The sequence below is a fragment of the Hemiscyllium ocellatum genome, chromosome 7 (assembly GCF_020745735.1).
Source record: "Hemiscyllium ocellatum isolate sHemOce1 chromosome 7, sHemOce1.pat.X.cur, whole genome shotgun sequence".
NCBI classification, from domain to species: Eukaryota; Metazoa; Chordata; class Chondrichthyes; order Orectolobiformes; family Hemiscylliidae; genus Hemiscyllium; species Hemiscyllium ocellatum.
Genome location: NC_083407.1, coordinates 16093867 through 16117668, shown reverse-complemented (window position 1 = coordinate 16117668; position 23802 = coordinate 16093867). Strand labels below are relative to the sequence as shown.

The following is a 23802-nucleotide window of genomic DNA, read 5'->3' as shown; positions in this document are numbered from 1 at the left end:
CCAAAAGCTAGTGCTTCCAAATAAGCCTGTTGGACTATAGCTGAAAATGTGTTGCTGGTTAAAGCACAGCAGGTTAGGCAGCATCCAAGGAACAGGAAATTCGACGTTTCGGGCATAAGCCCTTCATCAGGGCTTATGCCCGAAACGTCGAATTTCCTGTTCCTTGGATGCTGCCTAACCTGCTGTGCTTTAACCAGCAACACATTTTCAACTGTGATCTCCAGCATCTGCAGACCTCATTTTTTACCTGTTGGACTATAACCTGGTGTTGTGTTTTTAAGTTTGGATTTGGAAGAGTATTCTGCAGCACTGACCTCATTTCTAAATCAGTTTGAATGGGGTAACAGGAGTGATGTCTCTACATTAACCATCCAGCCCTTCAGTAAGGCTAAGCCGTACAGAGGGAGCTCAGAAGCTCCTTCCAAATATAAACTGCCCTCTTGTCACAAAACAGCCCCAGGGATCAGAAAGCAGCTGGTTCTCGTTTTGTGTGGGAGGAGTTGAGTCAACAGTTGGCCCCGGCCTCGAAAACTCACAGCAAATAGTGCAACAGGAACTCTCAACTGACAGAACCCAGGGCCCTCCCAGGCTGTGAGCTCAGAAGAGCCTGCAGTCAGGTTCAAAGACAGCTTTCTATCCGGTAGAAAGCTGAGCCTCTTTCAAGAACAATTCACAGAAAACAAGAACGGCTTGGAGCTGCTGGATTTGGTTCTTCCTCCTCCCGAGGGAAGGAACCAGAAGTTTTGTGGCAGTATCTTACGGTGAGTTTTATTTTATTTTTTTTAAAGACACCCCCCCACGTCTTTCTTGTGAAGCATGTTCCCCGCATGGATCAGCGAGAGCACTTGGTGAGTTCGTTTAGCTTCTCAATGAGAGGTACCCTTACTTTATGAAGTTCTCACCGTCGGACTGTGCGCTGGTGCTTGTGAGTTAACCTTTTGGTATGCTGTGTATCAGGTTACACAAGTGAATTGAGTTCTTCCTTAGCCGAGAATAATTTATTTTTAAATCGGGTTTCGGAGTTACTTTTCACGTGAATAGTCTTAGTAGCTGTGTAACTCCATAGCTTTGTATGTTGAATGGACTGCAAGAAAGTTGTCATGATTTGAAGGGGCTTTTGACTCTGGGTCATGGGACTGAAAAGTTTATTCCTCACTCTGGGCTATTAATAACGTTCTCTGTACTAGTTTTTCTTTGACTCCCATATCTCGCCTGCAGCCAGTCCCCTTCCCATAAACGAAAGCACAATCTTTGCAATTGTGGTTTCAGTTTGTATCTGAGCTGAATTGTTTTTTTTCTCTCTCTCTGTTCAGCTTTTATGATTTGGTTGTTTGCCACTATGAAAAGATTGATCAATGTGTTCATCTTTTTCAAGAATGGCCACATGAGCTATACCTGACTCAAAGGGATATAGGAAGAGGGTGGGATTAGGTTACTGAGCACTGGTCTTCCATGATCATAATGAATGGCATTGTGGGCCGGAGGGGTCAAATGACCAACTATCTTTTGATGTTTTGATAAAATTGGCAACTTTTTTGATGCCTTAGTCCCAGGGGGCAGTAGTCTCGTTAGAGAAAGATAACTGGTGCTAGTTTAACCTGAGGGTCACCATGCCTCAGGTGAGGAGAGCCTTTCATAGTAACCTCAGCTGGATAGCCATTGAACCCACGCTGGTGTTACTCTGCGTTGGAAACCCAACTGTCCAATCAACTGAGCTATCTGACCTGCAAATGTGTTGCTGGTCAAAGCACAGCAGGCCAGGCAGCATCTCAGGAATAGGGAATTCAACGTGGCTGAAGAGTTTCTGTGCAGAGGAGATGACCTGGGGGGTGCAGTGAGAGAGGGACTCACTGAAATCCTTGTAGAGGGAGGAAGAGAGCTTCTTCAAGGAAGGCATCCTTGTAAGAGATGCTGCCTGGCCTGCTGTGTTTTGACCAGCAACACATTTGCAACTGTGATCTCCAGCATCTGCAGACCTCATTTTTTACTCGAAGATTTTAACCTACTGCGAATCCTCTTACAAGGATGCCTTCCTTGAAGAAGCTCTCTTCCTCCCTCTACAAGGATTTCAGTGAGTCCCTCTCTCACTGCACCCCCCAGGTCATCTCCTCTGCACAGAAACTCTTCAGCCACGTTGAATTCCCTATTCCCTATTCCTGAGATGCTGCCTGCCCTGCTGTGCTTTGACCAGCAACACATTTGCAGCTGTGATCTCCAGCATCTGCAGACCTCATTTTTTACTGAGCTATCTGACCCTCAATATCATAAAGTAGTACAGAAGAGAAGGAGGTCATTTAGCTGGTTGAGTCTGTGCAGGGTCATCTGAAGAGTGACTTCTTTTGTTTTCTTCTGGGTTTTTCCACTATTTATCTGGTCTGCTATTTGGAACGCACTAAGGGTAGTGTTGTATCTATCTTATCAGGCAGAACATCCCAAAAAAGATGAGAACTTAGCTGTGCAAAAGTTATTTCTCCACGTTGTTGTGTCTCGTTGTTCTGCCATTTTTAAATTGGTATTCTCTGATTCTCAACTCATCCTGCCAATGAGAGTAGGGACTCCCTATCTACTCTGATCAGACCTTTCATGATTTTAAACACACTTATCAAATCTCCTTTTGACCTTCTGTCTTCTAAAGTGAACAGCCCGGGCTTCTCAAGACTGTAATCTCATCTTTTGGAAGCATTCCAGTAAAACCTCTTTTGTACCCTCTCCACAGCTTGCACATCCTCCTTAGAAACATGGGAATAGGCTTGAACTATGCTATAGGGATTGAAATATGTTCCAGGGAGTGGGTATAGGGTGTAATGCAGGAATTATGGACTGAAACTGTGACTATGTCAATGTTTTGAGAATGGGAGAGCGAGGGTCTTCCAAGGAAAGGGGCATTGGTGGTTTATGGTGAGAATGTGGATCAGAGGTAATTCTCATGTAACAAATGATTCCCAAAAATAGATTGGTCATGGCCAAACAGTCTGGCCATTGTGGCATAGTCTCACACAGCTGAAAATGTGTTGCTGGTTAAAGCACAGCAGGTTAGGCAGCATCCAAGGAACAGGAAATTCGACGTTTCGGGCATAAGCCCTTCATCAGGAATGCCCGAAATGTCGAATTTCCTATTCCTTGGATGCTGCCTAACCTGCTGTGCTTTAACCAGCAACACATTTACAGCTGTGATCTCCAGCATCTGCAGACCTCATTTTTTACCCGATAGTCTCACACAGGACAGCTCACACCTTCAATGCATTACCTGGGCTGGCGTGACACCAATTGTTGAAGTTCACGTGAGAATGTAACTTTTAAAACCGGTTTTGCAATTTACACATGAAAGAACTGAAACCAACATGGTCATTCTAAAAGATGAGACTTAAACAATCCAGTTCTTTTTCAATATATAATTTCAGTTACGTCACATTGTAAACTTTTGCTATAAATTCTGTAACTTACAATCTTGAACTCCACAACCCCTGATGAAGGAGCAGCACTCTGAAAGCTTGTGCTTCCAAATAAATCGAATTAGATTACTTACAGTGTGGAAACAGGCCCTTCGGCCCAACAAGTCCACACCGACCCGCCAAAGCGCAACCCACCCATACTTATCTAACGCAAACCACCTTATCTAACACTACGGGCAATTTAGCATGGCCAATTCACCTGACCCGCACATCTTTGGACTGTGGGAGGGAACCGGAGCACCTGGAGGAAACCCACGCAGACACGGGGAGAACGTGTAAACTCCACACAGTCGGTCGCCTGAGGCGGGAATTGAACCCGGGTCTCTGGTGCTGTGAGGCAGCAGTGCTAACCACTGTGCCACCGTGCCGCCCACAAACTTGTTGGAAAACCTGATGTTGTGTGATTTTTAACTATGACCAAACAAATCTGCTTCCATGCTATAATTACAATGCAGATTATTTTAGATGGCTAAATTTATGAAATGTTTGAAACCTGTAATGTTTAATATTCAGAAGGGGATATATTATTGTTACAGAATCAGTTATGGTATCATAGTCATAAAGATGCACAGCACAGAAACAGACCTTTTGGTCCAACTCGCTCATGCTGTGGGGTGGACAAAGGCAGAATCACTTGACCCCAGGTTATAATCCAACAGATTTATTTTAAATTGCAAGCTTTCAGAGCATTGCTTCGTTGTCAGGTCACTTCACTTGACAAAAGAACAGCATTCTGAAAGCTTGCGATTTCAAATAAATGTGTTGGACTATAACCTGGTGTTTTTTTAGATTAGATTACTTACAGTGTGGAAACAGGCCCTTCGGTGTTGCTTCTGAATCAGATGTGGTTTAGGAAGGGGTTGACATTTTATTTTGTTTTGTACATTGTAGGTTAGTGCTAACCTACTGAAGATAGCAGTGGACCAACCATCAACAAAAGCCCTAATTGTAGGTATGGGCCAAGAGGGAAAGTGATGCCACTCTGTGAGGGGAAAAATTGGGAACTCAGCCAAAATGCGACCAGATTAAACGATAACTCCAAGTGATTTTGACGAGATTTGTAGCTCAGGATTAGGTTCAGATTTGTAAGTTTGCTTGCTGAGCTGGCAGGTTTTTTTTTTCAGATGTTTTATCACCATAGGATCATCAGTGAGCCTCTGGTGAAGTGCTGGTGTTCTGTCCTGCTTTCTATTTATGTGTCTTGTTCTGTTAAGGTTGGTAATATCATTTCTGGTTCTCTTTCTCAGATTGGTAAATGGGGTCCAAATCGATGTGTTTATTGATTAAAGTTCCAGTTTGAATGCCAGGCCTCTAGGAATTCCTGTGTGTGTCTCTGTTTAGCCTGTCAGAGGATGGATGTGTTGTCCCAGTTGAAGTGGTGTCCTTCTTCACCTGTTTGTAAGGATACACTTGGTGTTCCTCTATTCTGATGGCTAGTTTTCTGCCTGTCTCTCTAGTTTGTTGCAGTCCTTGCATGGTATTTTGTAAATGACATTAGAGTCTCTGCATTACTGCTTCTGTTAAGAAACCTGATATTGGTGATCTCATAGGTGTTCCGCTGATTTGTTTGTAGGTCTTGTTATTGAAGGTTAAGTGGGCAGTGGGCACAGGTCTACTAGCTTGAGGATGTCCTTGCTGATGAAGTTGGTGCTGTCTGGTGTTTGTGTCAGTGTTTCTTTGGCCAGGTTGATGTTAATTGATGTGAGTAGGGCTTTTATGTCAAAGGAGACCATTATTTTGTCCTCTTCTGTCTTGATGGCTTTGCTCAGGAATTCTTGGGTGGAGTGGCATGAGTCTCCTACTAGGTACTTGTTTTTTGTGGAGTTCCTTTGCTAGTCTATCTGTTGGTGTGCCAGGGAGTGAGACTGTGGGTTTGAGGGGCAGGCCCTGATTTGTGTACCTTAGGTAAGCTGGAGAAGCAGGGTGTGTTGGAACCATCAGGTTTCATTTCGTGGAGATCTGTCTTGCCAATTTGGTCTGATTTATAAAGCTGCTTTAATGTAGTTGTGATCCGGTCTTGTCGCTGTGGAGTTGGGTGTATCATTACCCTGCTGGTAAGTATTGGTATCTGCAAGAAGTGAGTTCACCTTGCCAATGTACTGTTAGGATGATGGTCGCGTGTCCTTTGTAATCCTACCTGCAGACAATGTTTCTGTCTTCTGAGTCATTCTTGGACTTGACTTTTCTGCGTGTTGAGGATGTTCCCTTCTTTCTTCCTGCCTAGTGTTGGTCCAACTGTCTGTCTGATGATCTGGTAGGTTTCTTTTGGGAGTCCATTGTCTTTCAGGGCTGATTCTAATGCTGCTAAGAAGTCCAGTTGCATCAGAATATTAGTTAAACGGGCCACAACTCACAGCAGCACCCAGGAACTACGAGTAGCAGAAGGAAAAAAAACTCTACAGCATATTCAAGAACAACAGGTACCCAATCATTACGGTCAGCCAATTCTTAAACAATAAACCCAAACAAGTAGACACAATGTGCCCAGAAACTCTAGCCATACTACCACAAAGACATCTAGGAGATAACCACGGACTATTCTGACCTCTTGGTCTCATGGTTGCCCATAAATCTACCAACACACCGAAACAGCTCCGGGTGCTCCAGTTTCCTCCCACGGTTCAAAGATGTGCAGGTCAGGTGAATTGACCATGCTAAATTGCCCATAGTGTTATGTGCATTAGTCAGAGGGAAAATGGGTTTAGGTGGGTTACTCTTTGGAGGGTCAATGTGGACTGGTTGGGCTGAAGGGCCTGTTTCCATGCTGTAGGGAATCTAATCTAGTGATGCTAAAGGACCCTGCACCAACCACCAGTAAATTGAATGTCATTTCTAAAATACCATGCAAGGACTGCAATAAACACTACACTGGACAGACAGGCAGGAAACTAGCCACCAGGATAGACTAACACTAACTAGCCATCAAAAGACATGACCTACTATCACGAGTATCCTTACATACAGACAAAGAAAGACACCACTTCGACTGGGACCTTGCATCCATCCTAGGGCAGGCTAAGCAGAGATTTATGGGAATACCTAGAGGTCTGGCATTCAAACCAGAACTCCATCAATAATCATATCAATTTGGACCTCATTAACCAATCTCTGAGAAAAAGAACTGGAAATGATATCACCCACCTTAACAGACCAAGACACACACATAGAAAGTGGGACAGAACACTAGCACTTCACCAGAAGCTCACTGATGATGTTACCTTGTGGGTGACCAAATACCTGTGATCAAATCTACCAGCAAACTTACAAGATGATAACTCCCATTTAATGACAATCACTGCAATAATTTGTATCTTGGAAGTGGGAGAAACCATGCATGATCATGATCTGGACCTTGTGAGACTTTCTCCCAGCTTTGTATTGTAATGCTGTTCCCAAAAGCCAACACTAGTACAATTGGAATGCTGTTTCTGCATACACAACCTCTCTCTCACAAATGTACCTTGTCAGTTTTGCTCTGTTAGTGATGTTTATACTTCTGGGTCAGCTGGTTTGGATTTCTGCTTTGCTTCTAGCATTGCCTAAATGTGTAACTGAGACTGACATGCTCCCTCAATACTTTTAAGTACTGTCAGCAACAACTGCTTCTACTTCTTTCGTGACTTAGAACCATGTCCCTAAGCGCTTTTGTGATCCCACTTAACAGCGCTGTGAAGTTCTCCATCAGTACTCAGCTCTGTCAGTGCAATATAAATGGCATTGCTGGTAAGCATATATTCAGCTTGAATTTCTGTTGAGAATGACAAGGCTATCAGTGCTCAGTATTATTCCTGTATAAACCAGACAGGAATGCCCAAAATAGCAGTAAAACAAGGAAATTGAGCATTTGCTGCCTTGGCCCACAGTCCTATCACAATTGCACCTCTGAAATTGCAGTATTTATTTCATCAATATTGACTAAGCACATCAGAAGTTAGAGTTTTGGCCAGTCGAATGCAAGTAAAAACAACCTCCGGTGTTACTGAATATTAATGTTTGGAGTCTCGTTCTTTCAGATCTTTATTCTTTGAGATTATACAATATTTTTCTTGAGTAATTTTGTTTTATAAAAAAGGCGCAGGCCATTCATTGCTTCCAGCTTATGCCACCATTCAACAAGACCATGCCTCAATGTGACCTTTTCTACATGATTGCCTGTTTCTCTATTGGCTTTGTATTCAAAGTTCATCAACCTGTCTTGAATAGTCTCAAGGACTGAACACCTACTACTCTCCAGGATAGAGAAATCATCATTGATCATCTGTTTGGTGAAGAAATGTTTTATCACAATCTTTTAATGGCCAACTCCTTATTCTGAGATGGAGAGTCAATATTCTAGATTCCCAGCCAAGCTCAGGGCTATCTCTTACACTCAAATTTCAGTACATGATTTAGCATCAAGATCAAAGTTTTAACTTGCAGTTGAGAAGCCTGCGCATTGCAGCAAGGATTTATCAGCCTAGAAAAGGACATAGACCATTCCTTTGCCCTGTTGGCCTAAGGCTGCTGATCTCATAGTAAGGATTGGTGTGTTATTTACTATTTAGCTTTTCATGGGATCTGAACATTGGTAGCCCCATCCCTAATTGCCTTTAAACTGAGTGGGTTCCTGGATCATGTCAGAGGGCAATTAAGAGTTAACTATATTGTGGTGGGTCTGAAGTCAGATGTAGACCAGTGTCAGGCAGCAGATTTCTTTCCTTAAGAGGACATCGGTGAACCATATGGGCTTTACAGCAATTGGTGATGGTTGCCATTACTGAGACTAGCTTTCTATTCCAAATTTATTGATTGAATTTGAAGTTTTGCCAGCTTTTGTGGCAGCATTCAAACACGCCTCCTTAGAGTATTCGCATGGGCCTCTAAACTATTATTACAACCATCTGCCTCCATTGGAAATAGATTTCCATGTGTTGCAAATTCTGACAACAGAATCCATTGAATGTCAGCAGATACATCTAATTGGACAGACCTTACCATTCATTCTGTACTGGCCTCAAAATGCAGCTAATATTTTTCATATAGGGAAATTCTTTCTGCATTAATGCTCCTCAGCACACCACAGTAAGCAAAGTTGTTGCACTTCCCTACCTGCCTAGATGTTTATCATGAGTTTTATCTTCTGATCTTTGAGTTAAATACTAAAATCCAAACCTTTTTGGTTCTTTATGACAAGTTGGCCTAAGGCAGATAGGAATCTCTTTCTTGCTTTGGGCTGTCAGCATCTCTAAGGTCAACTTTTTTATTGACCATTTCTAGTTGTCCTTAAGCTTTCAAAATCTTTTTAAACTTTTGATCTGGTGTAGATGCCTAGTGAAATGTAGGGGAGGAAGTTCCAAGACTCTGAAAGAACAGTGGTTTGTATTTCCAAGACAGGATGATAAATCACCTGGTGGGAAGCTTGAATGTAGTGGTGTTTCCATGCGCCTGCTGCAGTTCTCCTCCTGTATAGGAGAGCTTATAGGTTTAGAAGATGCTCTGGAGGAATCTTGCTGAATTGCTGTAGTGTGTCTTTTAAGTGGTAAACATTACCCTTCCTCTGCGACCCTGGTATAGGCTTATAAAATTTCTTCACGGGATGTGGGTGTCACTGGCTAGGTCAATATTTTATTGCCCAGAGGGCAGTTGAGAGTTAACCACATTACTGGTGGGTCTGCAGTCACATGTAGGCCAGATCAGGTAACGGTAGCAGTTTCCTTCCTTCAAGGACATGAGTACTTAGATGAGTTTTATACTACAAATGGCTATGCTTACTAGCTTATGTTAAGCTCGTCTTTTATTCCAGATATTTACTGAAATCAAATTTCACCATCTGCCATGGTGGGATTCAAACTTATGCCCACAAAGTATTTGCTAGGGTTTTTTGGGTTTCCTAGTTCAAAGGCATAACCATGATAATACCTGAACAATGATTCATTCCTGATGAAGGGCTGTTGCCTGAAACGTCAATTCCTCTGCTCCTCGGATACTGCCTGACCTGTGTTTTTCCAGCGCCCCACACTCAACCATGATAACACTGCCTACTCATAGAACCCATTCCAAGTTGCTTTACTATGGACTTTTATAAAGATGGTGGTTTCATGGCCATCATTAGTGATTTACTTTTCATTCCAAATTTAATCAAACAAATGCAAATTCGACCACCAGATCATGGTAGGATTTGAACCTTGTGTGCTAGGGCTTCTGTATTATTAGGTCAGTGAATTTACCATTACACTATCCCACTCTTGAATGTTTTGGAGTGGATATATTAAGTTGGGAAATGCTGTACTGATCAAGTGAGTTGCCAGATCTTGGCTTTTTGAATTGGCGAATTCGCAAAGTGATATTGATGTTTTAAAGCGCAATCCCCGATTCTCTTCAAATTTCATGCAACTTTGTTGTTGGTGGAGAGTACAAAACAAAGTTACATTGAGTTATTTTCTCTCGCTAGTTCGGCCAGAACTGCAGTGTTGTGCTAAGTAATGCGGAAACAGCACTTTAGGAGGGTGCTGAGGAGATTTCCTGGAATAGTACCAGAGATGAGACTTTAGTTTTCTAGTTTGACCAGAGCAGCTAGGTTTACTGGCAAGAGAGTAGAGATGATTTAAGGGTAAATTTCATAGATTTGTCCAAAATAACTTTTTTATTTTTGCTTTTTTAACAGTTACTTCCTCTAAAACAAAATTTTTCTCAGTGTGAGAATATTCTCACTATTTAATTCTCCTCCAATATTCTAGACGTTGGCAAATGGTATTTTAAGAATTTCCAATTTCCAATTATTAAGCTAATTCAGTAATTTGACTTTCAGGATCTCCAACTATAAATTGTGCTCTTTTCATATTTATGAAATACTGTTTTGCATGATTTTCTTAGATAGTTTAAATGAGAGAGAATTTATGATTTACTTTTCATGACCTCTGTAAGCCCTTACTGTGCCTTATTCAATTTTAGCTTGTTCCTGCATTTTTTTTCTGAGAAACTTGAAACAGCCTCATTTTCCACTGACCTTTAAAACTGGAGCTAACCTTTCGGAAGTGAAATCGGGAAACATTTTTGCAAGCTCTGCCCCCCAGTGCTATTGGTTCTGGAACATTTCAGGACTGAGCTGGTTTGAATTTTTTGATGCATGAATGTGGGCTGAAAAATTGAATCAAGATGCAAGGGTTTTGCTTAGAGACGATGATTATGTCAACAATTGAGTATTAGCCGAGCAAGTGGCTAGGGTGACATCTAGAATATTTTAATAAGAATATAATGCAGGTTTCCAAAACTCACTGGTTATTTATGAATCTGTGCATACAGTAGTGCCAGGTAATGTGGTGTTTACTGCATTCCGCCATACACATATTGAATAGTAAGGCATGTTCAATGGGCTGAATGGCCTGCACCTGTTCCTATTGATTTTCTTTTCTGGTTATCCCTGTCAGTTAGTTGCTGGTCTCTTAACTGTTGAATCCTACTCAAAATCTATCTGGACGACTGGAATTAAAACCTTTCTCCCAGAAGGTATTTCATGTAGTACCACACGACAGACTTGCGAGCAAAATTGGAGGTCGTGAAATAAAGGAGACAGCAACAGCATAGAATTAGTGATTGTTTTTTGGGCTGAGGGAAGGTTTCCAGTGGAGGTCCCCAAGGATCATTGCTGGAAACCTTGGTTTTTACAGATTTTAAACCATAACCTAGCTCTTGATTAATGGGATATTATGTCAGATTTTTAGATTATTTTAAAAAACTGAAACATTATAATCTGCAAAGGATAGTGACAAACTTCAGGAAGGAGATAAACATCTTGGTCGAGTGAGTAGGTACGTGGCGCATGAAGATCAGTGTGATAAAGTGCTTATCTTGGGGTGGGACAAACAAGAGACAATATAAAGTAAAGACTTTAAATCAAACTGTGCGAATTGAGTCTGATTGGCATAAGTCATTGAAGGTAGCAGGAAATGTTGAGAGCTCAATTAATAAAATAGATGATATCCTCAGCTTTATAAATAGGAATGCAGAGTGCAAATAGACAGTTGGTTGTCTAAGGTTGACGAAGGTTGTCTAAGATTACAAAGGAATTGTGAACAATTAGGCCAATGGAGCAATGAGTGGCAGGTAGAGTTTAATTTAGTTAAATGTGAGGTTTTGCATTTTTGTAAGACTAACAAGTGCAGTCCTTACACAGTTAATGGTAGGGCCCAGAGGAGTGTTGTTCAACAGAGGTCTGGGGGTTTTGGTACATGGTGGCTCAGTGGTTAGCACTGTTGTCTCACTGCGCGAAGGACCTGGGTTCAATTCCTGCCTTGGGTGACTGTCTGTTTGTGTGGAGTTTGCATGTCGTCCCTGTCTCTGTGTGGGTTTCTTCCACATGCTCTGGTTTCCTCCCACAATCCAAAGATGTGTAGGTTGGGTGAGTTGGCCATGCTAAATTGCCCATAGTGTTCAGAGATGTGTAGGTTAGGTGTATTAGTGTGGGGTAAATGTCGAACATAGGCGAATTGTACTGGGTGGGTTACTCTTTGGCAGGTCGGTGTGGCTTGTCGGGCCAAATGGCCTGTTTCCACACTGTAGGGATTCTATAATTCTTTCAAGATTGCATCTCAGGTAGACAGGGTGGGTAAGAAGGCCTGTTTAGGATGCTTGCTTTCGTTGCTCAGACCATTTGAGTATAGGAGTTGGCGCATCACGTTGAGGTTGTACAGGACATTGGTGTCGTGTCTTCTGGTATACTGTGGAGTTTTGCTTTCCCTATTACAGGAAGGTTATTAGTAAATTGGAGAGGGTTCAGAAACGGTTGACCAAGATATTGCCAGCACTGAAGGCTGTGAGTTATACTCAGAGTCTAGATACACTCGTGAAAATAGTCCCAGTGTATGAGGCAAGGGGTGACCTTTATAGCGGTTTATAAAATCATGAGTGTCATAGATAAGATGAATAGCCAAAGTCTTTTCTCTAGAGTAGGGGAACTCAAAACTAGAGGGCATAATTTTAAGGTGAGAGGAGAAAGATTTAAAAGGGACCTGTGGGACAACTTTTTTACACAGAGGGTGGTTTATATATAGAATGAGCTGCTGGAGGAAGTGGTAAATGCAGGTAAAATTCCAACATTTCAAAGACATTTGGACACCTATATGAATAGGTAAGATTTAGAGGGATTTGGCCCAAATGCAGAGAAAGGGCCATTGTTTAGTTTGAGAAATCTGTTCCGCATGGATGAGTTGGACCAAATGGGCTGTTACTGTGTTGTAGACTCAATGACTGTATAATGTATTTTGAAAGAGTGTACAGGGCAGAAGTGTGTGTGCTTTCAGCAGGAGCAGTGATCAGAAGACACTGATTTGGACTAATTAGTAAAAGTAAAGGAAAGATATTGGGATTTTTGTTTTTAACGTAGTGAGTTATGGTCTGAAATGAAATGGTGGAAGGCATTCAAAAGGAAATAAGTTGTATATTTGAAAGGAAAACATTGGTTGTGTTAGGAGGAAAGAATAGAGCCATCAGACAAAGTCAGAACAGACTAAATGCCTCTTCCAATGTTCTCAACTCCACCAAACATACTGCCTCCTCGTTGATCAAGAAAACATTGCTGTCAGTTTTTCTAAAACACCATGGTTGCGTGCTCGTGCAACCCTGCCTTAGCGAAAAATTGCACTTTAGAAACAGAGCTTAAAGTTTTGGTGCTGTAATCATGCTACAGCCTACACGTTCTAAAAGTTCATGCTGTAGAAATAGCATCCCCAGTTTGTCATTGCTTTAGTAAATTTGTGTTGACAAGATGAACATTATAACAGAACGACCTGTAATGATTGATTTTGTAATGGAGATTCACTTTAATATGTCTTTTGCCATGGTCTGCTGGAGTGTGCAGCATATTCTGGAGCATTACCATATACCTGCTTAGCTCAGTGGAAACTTGATTTGGAGTTGTAGGTTTCTTCCTCTCTGTATGTTGTGTACACTTTATTTACATCACTGCAGCGTGATGCCTAAATAATCACACCTGCAGCTAAGTACTTCCATGCTGCTAAGTTCAGTTTTAAACTTGCAGTTCCCCTTACTTTTCAGGGTAATATTCCTAATGTACTCCGAGGACCAACTGCAATACCGCCCCCCCCCCCCCCAAGTCCCTATGGCAGTCCAATTGTTTAAAACTAACATATGCAAAGCCTGAGAGCAAACACAACTTCATCTAATGGTAATGCAGATGAGAGACATGGCAATCATCACTCTCAAATGTATATCCGCTGAGCAAGACTTTGAACCCTCCAACAGCACCTCGCAACGTTTTTAACCTGTGCTGTTTGCTTCGGAGACTTTCCCTGGTAAATTATTACACAATGCTTTGTTCAATCTATCAAAGGATTGTCAACAAAAGACAGTATTGACACTATGACACTGTGTTACAGTTAAACCAGAAGTGGAGTTTAGTTCATATGCCTTCTCTTGGGCGTGGGGGAAAGTTTGCCATTCAAACGCTTTTTTTTCCAAATGTACAACAAGGCCTAGGATTGGAACAGATAGAGATGATTCGATTTAGTCTGGTGAATCTGACATCGGTGCTGGGCAAGTTGTTGGAGAGAATCCTGAGGAACAGAATTTGTGTAATTGGAAAGGCAAGGACTGATTAGGGATAGTCAGCATGGCTTTGTGTGTGGGAAATCATTTTTGAAAAAGTAACAAGGAGGATTGATGAGGGCAGCGCAGTGCGCATAATCTATATAGACATCAGTAAGGATGGTGCTGGAAAAGCACAGCAGTTCAAGCAGCATCCAAGGAGCAGGAAAATCGACATTCCAGGCAAAAGCCCTTCATCATCAGAAGTGTTGATTTTCCTGCTGCCTGAAGTGCTGTGCTTTTTCCAGCACCACTCTAATCTAGAATCTGGTTTCCAGCATCTGCAGTTATTGTTTTTACCACCGACATCAGTAAGGCTTTTGACAAGATTCCTCGTGGTAGGCTGGTTAGCAACATTTGTATAACACTGAATACAGGGAGAACTAGCCATTTGAATAAAGAACTGTCTCGAAGCTGAAGACAGGGTGGTGGTGGAGGGTTGCTCTTCAATCTGGAGGCCTGTGTCCAGTGCTATTCCACAAGGATCTGTACTGGGTCCACTGCATTTCATCATTACATAAATGATTTGGATGTGAACACAGGAGGTATAGTTAGTAAGTTTGCAAATGATACCAAAATTGAGTCGTAGTAAACAGCGAAGAAGGTTACTTAAGAGTACAATGGGATCTTGATCAAATGGGCCAGTGGGCTGAGGAGTGGCAGATGGAGTTTAATTTTGATAAATGGGAGGTGCTATCTACCTGCGATTCCACTTTCAAGGAACTATGAACCTGCACTCCAAGGTCCCTTTTGTTCAGCAACTCTTCCCCAGAATCAGAGTGCCACGTTCCTTGAAAGTGGGATTGCAGGGTGATAGGATAGTGAGGAAGGTGTTTGGTATGCTTGCCTTTTATTGTTCAGTGCATTGAGTATAGGAGTTGGGAGGTAATATTGCAGCTGTGCAGAACGTTGGTGAGACCATTATTACGCTGTATGTAATTCTGGTCTCCCTGCTACAGGAAGGATGTTGTGAAACCTGAAAGGGTTCAGAAAAGACTTAAAGAATGTTGCCAGGGTTGAGGGCTTGAGCAATAGTGAGAGGCTGAACAGGCTGGGGCTGTTTTCCCTGGAGCATCGAAGGCTGAGGGGTGACCTTTTGGATGTTTTATAACATCCTGAGGGGCATGAAATGGGTAATCGTTCAAGGTCTTTTCCCCAGGATAAGGGTCTCCAAAACTAGAGGGCATAGGTTTAAAGTTAGAAAGGAAAGATTTAAAAGGGACCTAAGGAGCAACTCTTTCACACTGTGGTGTGTGTATGGAATGAGCTGTCAGAGGAAAAGGTGGAGGCTGGTACAATTACAACATTTTATAAGGCATTTGGATGGGTATGATTAGGAAGGGCTTAAAGGGATATGGGCCAAATGCTGGCATGACATGGTTGAGTTGGACTGAAGGGTCCATTTCCATGCTGTATATCTTTGTCTCTGTGACTGAAACTGGCATCCCTCAGTTGTTTTGAACTTATCAATATTGTCACTTTTCAGATGTCAATCCATAGTTAGCTCTCTGGGATTTCTTGTTTGGTGTGTGTGGATTTGGTGAGCCAACAGTTGGGATGTAGCCTGTTTCTTTTTTTGATAAAAGTTCCTCCGTCTTCTGGACTGTAACATATCTTCTAATTCACTGTTTTGGCAGAAGTTTACTCGCAGACAGCACAAATGAGGTGGTGGCAATTTTATTTTTTAATCACCTCTAGTTCAGAGGCTTTTCCCTTTTTTACATTCTGGAGTTTGGGATGTTGATTGTTGTCAACAGATATTGTATGGAGAAGTAAAGGCTGCCGCAGTCTTACCTGACCGTAGAACTGTTCTCCCATTAGAGATCGAGATGACTAGTGAGGGGCACGACTGACCAATAGAATCTTCTTCATGGTAACCTCAGCCAGCGCGGGAATTGATCCCACACTGTTGGCCTTCCACTGCATCACAAGCAAGCTATCCAGCCAACTAAGCTAACCTCCAAACTCTCCCCTCCCAAACTGCTCCTACATTATCTATGCAAATAAATCTCTTCAAACTCTCCATGACTGACTGACTGACTTAAACAGATGTACATTTTCCCCTTTTTCTTTTTAAGTGCTGTGGAATTCTTCTATCTTGACAGATGATTCATACTCCATTGGGAAACTTGCATTTACCTTATCCACATACAGTATGATTACCTAGGAGATCTACAGAGAGAGAAAGAACTTTTATTTCTTAGTTTGTTGCTTAAATTCCTTTTTGGTTCAGGTAATTTTTACCTAAATGAACAAAGGTAAGTTTTTTTTTTAGATTAGATTACTTACAGTGTGCAAACAGGCCCTTCGGCCCAACAAGTCCCCATCGACCTGCCGAAGCACAACCCACCCATACCTCTACATTTACCTCTTACCGAACACTACGGACAATTTAGCATGGCCAATTCACCTGACCTGCACATCTTTGGACTGTGGGAGGAAACCGGAGCACCCCGAGGAAACCCATGCAGACACGGGGAGAACATGCAAACTCCACACAGTCACTTGCCTTCAAAAAATTGTGGGGATTCTGAATTTTGCTGTATCACTCTGCTTCTGTAATAATTACCTGCTGGGGCAAGTAAATCTGAGTAGATATACCTTGTCACCTTTGAGTTGGCATGACATTTCCTGAATCTTCTGGAAAAAACTAGAAAACACAATGTGCAACAGCCTGATCTCTCGTGAATGGTAAACCACAATGGAGGCTGTTTGTGATCTTGGGTATTCATAACAAAGGCTGGCTTTTTTTAAGCCCCAAGGGATATGATCTGTTCGTGGAAATTGCTGCTATTTTTGCAGTTAATGTTGTGAAGGGAATAATTTTCTCCCAAAACAATTAATTTTCATGATTATATTTACAATGAAATTCTGTTTCATCATGCTAGCAAGTATTAGAATTAAGAAGCAAAGCATTTTGTGCAATGAATTATTGCAACAAAGTTTCTGCTATCAAACGAGTCTATGCGAAGTGTTTTCTCTTGTGCATGGTAAGATCCCACAGTAAGATAAATGAGCCGTGACGATGTTGCTTGTAATTTATTCCAAGAAAGATATTATATTAAGGAACTACAATTAATACCTTGTACCTCACAGCAGTGCCAAGTTAAATTAGGGGAATATGTCAAGACCATTAAATTAACCTTTGCTATATAATCCATTACATTATAGAGAACAATGACTGTGTGATTCTTGATGATATTGAATTCTGTCAATTGCTTATTCAGTGAGACATTTTATTGTGTTCTCTCTTGTCACGTGGCTTGTCTGTTGGCACACATACAAATGTGCTGTGTTGCGATGGATACTCCCAACAAAGGCCCCACTTCATTTGCACGTCAGTGTGGGGAGAAGAGAAGTTAAAATGGTCCAATCTTGTGCCCTACAAGAAAGTGAACTTGAGTCCCAGTAATTTGTGAAGAACCGAGAACTGAACTTGGGAGTTGTGGGTCAGTTAGCATAGAAATCAGTGCACCACCTTTCCCTGTCACTGAGTGGACTGTAACTAATTAATTGCTTTTCCAAGTTTAATATTTAGTAGAAAAAGAAGATTAATTAGTCAAGATACCACAAGTAAATACAAGACCAGTGTTATTGATATTGACTGAGAACTGAATAGTAAGCCAGATAAAACATGATTCTTAATCAACTTGGGATATTTTGTGTGCAGTTGGGTAAGTACAGAGGATCTCAGTTTGGCATCTCACCCAGGAAAGCATATATGGTCTAAATATGTGACCTGCAAATGATACTGGATTTCTTTTCTGAAGTCTCATAGGTTTCCTCACTGGATCTTATGAAACTCTCATCAACTACCCACAATATCCCTTTTGAAGTTGCTCCTGTTCAGGGGCCAGAATCAAAAAGGACAGTCAAGATGTTTGATGGGCTGATAACATTCATGCAGAGTATCCTGACTCTGACCACCCTGAGTAGATAATGTGATCCAGTCAAGGCCTAGGGGCTGGTGATGGGGCTGCACTTTGCTCAGTGTTCCAGCACAATAAGTCAAGACGACTACTCTTGATTTGACTGAGGCCCAATGGCAAGGCAAAAGAGAAGTAATATGTTCTGGGTATCTCTGACTGACTGATGCATAGCGCACAATGCAAGGCCGTAATGTTACAAATATCCAGATAGTCACAGGTTCAGAATGAGCATGTGCTAAATCTGGAACTGGAGCTGGGTGCACATCTGTGAAGACACAGTATGCTTGCAGCAGCATGTCATTGATAGTTACTGGCACAACATTGAAGTGTGAAGGCTTAGTGTAAGTGAGTCAGATATATATGGGCAGCACGGTGGCACAGTGGTTAGCACGGCTGCCTCGCAGCGCCAGAGACCTGGGTTCAATTCCTGCCTCAAGCGACTGTGCAAACTCCACATAGACAGACACTTTCCCAGTGTGTGTGTGTGTGTGTGTGTGTGTTTCCTCGCACAGTCCAAAAATGTGCAGGTTAGGTGAATTGGCCATGCTAAATTGCTCGTAGCGTTGGGTGAAGAGGTAAATATAGGGGAATGGGTCTGGGTGGGTTGCGCTTAGGCGGATTGGTGTGGACTTGATGGGCCGAAGGGCCTGTTTCCACACTGTAAGTAATCTAAGCTAATCTATTTTGAGGGTTATTAAGGACTGGCACATTTTTGATGCCAATATCCTTGGATGTAGTCTGTGTTTGGTCCCAGCCTGTTCAGGGGCTGGTTTTCTCTTGGAACGAGTGTGGTGGGTTTTCAGGGAGATGAAAGTGGTAGGCATCAGCCGTTTTTTTTTTTGCTGGTGTTTGCCACTGCAGGAAATGCAAAGCCTGCACCCACACCTCCTTACTCATCACCATCCAAGTCCCCAAAGGAGTCTTCCACGGTGGCCCGGTGGTTAGCACTGCTGCCTCACAGCGCCAGGGACCTGCGTTCAATTCCCGCCTCAGGCGACTGACTGTGTGGAGTTTGCACGTTCTCCCCGTGTCTGCGTGGGTTTCCTCCGGGTGCTCCGGTTTCCTCCCACAGTCCAAAAGATGTGCTTTCAAGTGAAATGGCCATGCTAAATTGCCCGTAGTGTTAGGTAAGGGGTATATGTAGGGGTATGGGTGGGTTGCGCTTCGGCGGGTTGGTGTGGACTTGTTGGGCCGAAGGGCCTGTTTCCACACTGTAAGTAATCTAATCTATCCAAGTTTTACCTGCGCATCCACCAATATCATTTATTGTATCCGTTGCTCCTGATGTGGTCTCCTCTACATTAGGGAAACTGGAAGCCTCCTAACACAGCGCTTCAGGGAACATCACTGGGACACCCGCACCAATCAACCCCACCGCTCCGTGGCCCAACATTTCAACTCCCCCTCCCACTCTGCCGAGGACATACAGGTCCTGAGCCTCCACCGCTGCTCCCTCACCACTAGACGCCTAGCAGAAGACCTGCCTCATCCTCTGCCTCAGAACACTTCAACCCCAGGGCATCGCTATTGACTTAACCAGTTTCCTCATTCCCCCCCCCCCCCCCCCCCCCACACACCTTACACCAGTTGCAACCTTCCAGCTTCCTGCCTCTATTCCTGATGAAGTGGTTTTGTGTGAAACATCTATTTTCCTGCTCCCAGGATGCTGCCTGACCTGCTTTTCCAGCACCACTCTGATCTAGACTCTGTTTGGTCAGTGCCCATGGAATATGCCCTGAAATTGGTGTACGGCGAATATGGAGGTCATGTTGTAGCAAATGGCAAGCTCGGTTTACTGGCACATTTGGTGAGATAGGAAGTTGCATTAAAGTAGGCTGTGCTACCAACAAAGAATTTAACAAATGACTATGTAGCATTAATGTTACAGTCAGATCAGCCATGATCTTGAGGGGCCAAATGGCTTACTCCTGCTCCTATGTTCAGAGGAAAGTTAGTCAAATACAAGTACTATATTCCAATTCAACAACCTCTCCAATGTTCCTTCCAATAATACAAGTCTTGAATGTTCTGAGATGAGGGAAGAAATAAAAATATAAAAACTGCCATATCTCCAGTTACATGAGGAATCCTACACATGAGGAATAAGAGAGAGGGTAGGGCTGATCTGGGATAGTGGAGAGAACTTGTACCTGAAGAGGGAGGGGAGGCCCTAAATGAGTTTGGTTTTTTTTTGCTTCAGTATTCACTGGAGAGAGGGGACATTGTTGATGGTGAGAACACCATGGACCAATTCATAATAGGCTTGAACAGATTGATATTAAGAAAGTGAATGTGCTGGAAATTCATGGAACCATCACAATAGGTAAGTCCCCAGGGCCAGACCACGTATGTTCAAGGTTACTATGGGAAATGAGGAATGAGATTGCTGCACCCCTGGTGATTATCTTTGCATTCTCACTCTCTCCACTGGTGTACGACCGGATGATTGGAGGGAGGTGAATGTTGTACCTCTATTCAAGAAAGGGCATAGGGAAATCTCTGGGAATTATGGACCAGTCTGTCTTACATCTGTGGTAAGCAAGGGACTGGAAAGGATTCTGTGAGATGGTCATAAATCCTATTTGGGAAAACCTAGTTTGATAGTCAGCATGGCTTTGTGAGAGGTAGGTCATTCTTCACAAGCCTTATTGAGTTCTTTGAGGATGTGATGAGACAAGTTGAAGGTTCAGCAGTGGATGTGGTGTATATTGATTTCAGTAGGGCATTTGAAAAGGTTCCCCATGGTTGGCTCATTCAGAAAGTTAGGAGGTATGGGATTCCGGGGAAATTTTGCTGTCTGGATATAGAATTGGCTGGCCGAAAGAAGGCAGCGAGTGGTAGTGGATGGAAAATCCTCCTCCTGGAGGTTGGTGATCAGTGGTATCCCACAGGGATATGTTCTTGGATCTCTGCTCATTGTAGCTTTTATAAGTGACTTTGATCCAGAAGTGGAAGGGTGAGTTTGTACGTTTGCCGATTACACAAAGGTTGGTGGTGTTGTGGATAGTGTGTTGAGGGCTGTTGCAGGCTACAACAAGACATTGACAGGATGCAGAGCTGGGCTGTGAAGTGGCAGATGGAGTTCAACCTGGATAAATGTGAAGTGATTCCTTTTGGAAGGGAATTTGAATGCTGAGTACAGGATTAAAGACAGGATTCTTGGCAGTGTGGAGGAACAGTGGGATCTTGGGTTCCACGTAAACAGATCCCTCCAAGTTGCCACCCAAGTCGATAGGGTTGTTAAGAAGGCATATGGTGTTTTGGCTTTCATTAATGAGGGGATTGAGTTTAAGAGCTGCAAGATTTTGCTGCAGCTCTATAAAGCACTGGTAAGACCACACTTGGAATGTTGTGTCCAGTTTTGGTCACCACATTGTAGGAAAGATGTGGATGCTTTAGAGTGCAGAAGTTATTTACCAGGATGCTGTCTGGATTGGAGGGCTTGTCTTATGAATAGAGGTTGACTGAGCAAGGATAACTACCAACGGGGTGGTGGTAGAGTCACAGACATTAGGAACATTTCAGTGACTGCTGGACAAGCACATGGATGGCAATAAATTGAAGGGGTGTGCAGATTAAATTGGTCTTATATGAAGATAAATGCTCAGCACAATAGTAGTGGGCCGAAGGGCCTGTAATGTGCTTCAGGCAGCATCCGAGAAGCAGGAGAGTTGACGTTTCGGGCATGAGCCTTTCATCAGGAATGTACCTGATGAAGGACACGTGCCCAAAACATCGACTCTCCTGCTCCATGGTTGCTGCCTGAAGTGCTGGGCTTTTCCAGTGCCACACCTTTTTGACTCTTCTCTCTACAGATGCTAGAGATCAAAGCAGAATTAACATTTTGAATCCAAAGAAGAGACACACTGCACTTGAAATGCTGCCAAAGTTTTCCTATACACTGATTTTATCACAGATATTCAACAGTGATGGTAGAATAGAAGGATCATAGATTCCCTAAAGTGTGGAAGCAGGCCATTCACCCCTTCCAGTCCACACTGACTGACTGTCCAAAGAGCATTCCACCCACACCTACCCTATCCCTGTAACCCTGCATTTCTCATGGCCAGTCCGCCTAACCGTCACATCTTTGGACTCTGGGAGGAAATTGGAGCACGTGGAGGAAACCCACACAGACGTGGAGAGAATATGCCAACTACACACAGACAGTAACCCGAGGGAGGGATTGAATCCAGGTCCCTGGCGCTGTAAGATAGTGGTGCTAACCATTGAGCCACTGTGTCACTACTTTTATTAAATGAGAACAGAATCTCTCTTTACTGAGAGGGTGTAAATTTAAAGTATAGGGAGCTTTGTCTTAAACTGAATTTCTGCTTTGTATGTCTAACATGACCAATCCATTTATGTTCCAACTAACTAAGATAAAAATGAGGTTCAACCAACTGAAACACATGTGCAATAAACAAAGAACTGCAGATGCTCGAGACCTTTCGACAATTGTTTTTTTTGTTTTAAAGCAAACATGCCATACTTTTGGGAAATTATTTTATGGGTACTCGGGTACTTCAGAATTATAAAAAGTTCAGCTACAATTTAAACACAGCATAGGACCTTGATGTTGACCTGATCATCTGATTTTACTGATTTATTAGTAGAGGAATCAATAGTGACCAGCAGAGTGGGTGGCACGGTGACTCAGTGGTTAGCATTGCTGCCTCACCACGCCAGGAGCCCGGGTTTGATTTCAGCCTCTGGTGACAATCTGCGTTGAGTTTGCACATTCTGCCCGTGTCCGTGTGGGTTTCCTCCGGGTGCTCCGGTTTCCTTCTACAATCCAAAGATTGGTGAATTGGCCATGCTAAATTGCCCATAGTGTTCAGGGATGTGTAGGTTATGCGCATTAGTCCGAGGGAAATATTGAGTAATAGGGTAGGGGCACGGGTCTGAGTTGGTTATTCTTCAGAGTGTCCGAATGGGCTTGTTGGGCCAAATGACTTGTTTGCACATGGTAGGGACTCTAAGTACCCCTCAATGTTTGACTGAGGACCACAGTCTTCTAATAGCCATAAAGCAGTGTTGCTGGTCACAAGGACAGGTGTGTAAGCCTGGGTTACGTGCTGTAGATTTCGGGAGTGGGACCAACACACAAGTGTTATCAGATTACAGGAAAGGTTTAGGTTCTTTGGAGAAATTTGAGATGTCAAGCCACCACTCAAGTGGCTAAGCAGCAAAAAGAGTAACATTTATACTGTTTCCTTCCAGCAATTCAAACCTGGAGTACCTGAATGCATTCACCAGCCTCTTCCCTCCATCAGCTTTAATTTAATCTCCTGATTGACAGTGACATTTCACTTCAGTACTGCTCAACGTTTTACTGAGGCCAATCTGCGTGAGAAGGATGAATACTCCCCCACCTCCAGGTAATCCTGCTTTCTGTCTAAAGTTCATTTTTGAGTTTGATGGAAAAATTAATTGCTGTATTTTTAAGTGAAGCAGAATTAAATCATATTTCGGTTTGTCTTTGAAATTGATTTTACATATATGTTACTGTTGTGTCACTGCTTTTAAGAGCTGAGTAGGCCTACAAACCCAAGGACCAGGATGATACCACATACACAGCAGCTATGAGGAGTCTGGCCAGCAGCAAGCTAGGTCAAGGATGTGCACATAAGTTGCTCTGTACCTGGTGACTTCAGTCAGGCATTCAACAAGTTTCCCCATGGGAGACCGATTAGCAAGGTTAAATCTCGTGGAATAAAGGTAGAACTAGCCATTTGGATACAGAACTAGCTCAAAGATAGAAGACAGAGGGTGGTGGTGGTGGAGGTTGTTTTTCAGACTGAAGGACTGTGACCAGTGGAGTGCCACAAGGATTGGTG

The 23802-nt window shown here is 42.8% G+C and overlaps 1 protein-coding gene across 1 annotated transcript in view; it reads left to right on the top strand.

The window, feature by feature from the left end:
* The first annotated feature begins 565 nt into the window (after positions 1 to 565).
* Positions 566 to 23802, top strand: part of gypc (glycophorin C (Gerbich blood group)) — a 97630-nt gene continuing 74393 nt past the window's right edge. The window contains exons 1-2 of the mRNA XM_060827810.1: positions 566 to 761; positions 23186 to 23343. Of these exons, the coding sequence (XP_060683793.1) occupies positions 23322 to 23343 (22 nt within the window). The 5' untranslated portion in view covers positions 566 to 761; positions 23186 to 23321. The remainder of the gene's footprint in view (positions 762 to 23185; positions 23344 to 23802) is intronic.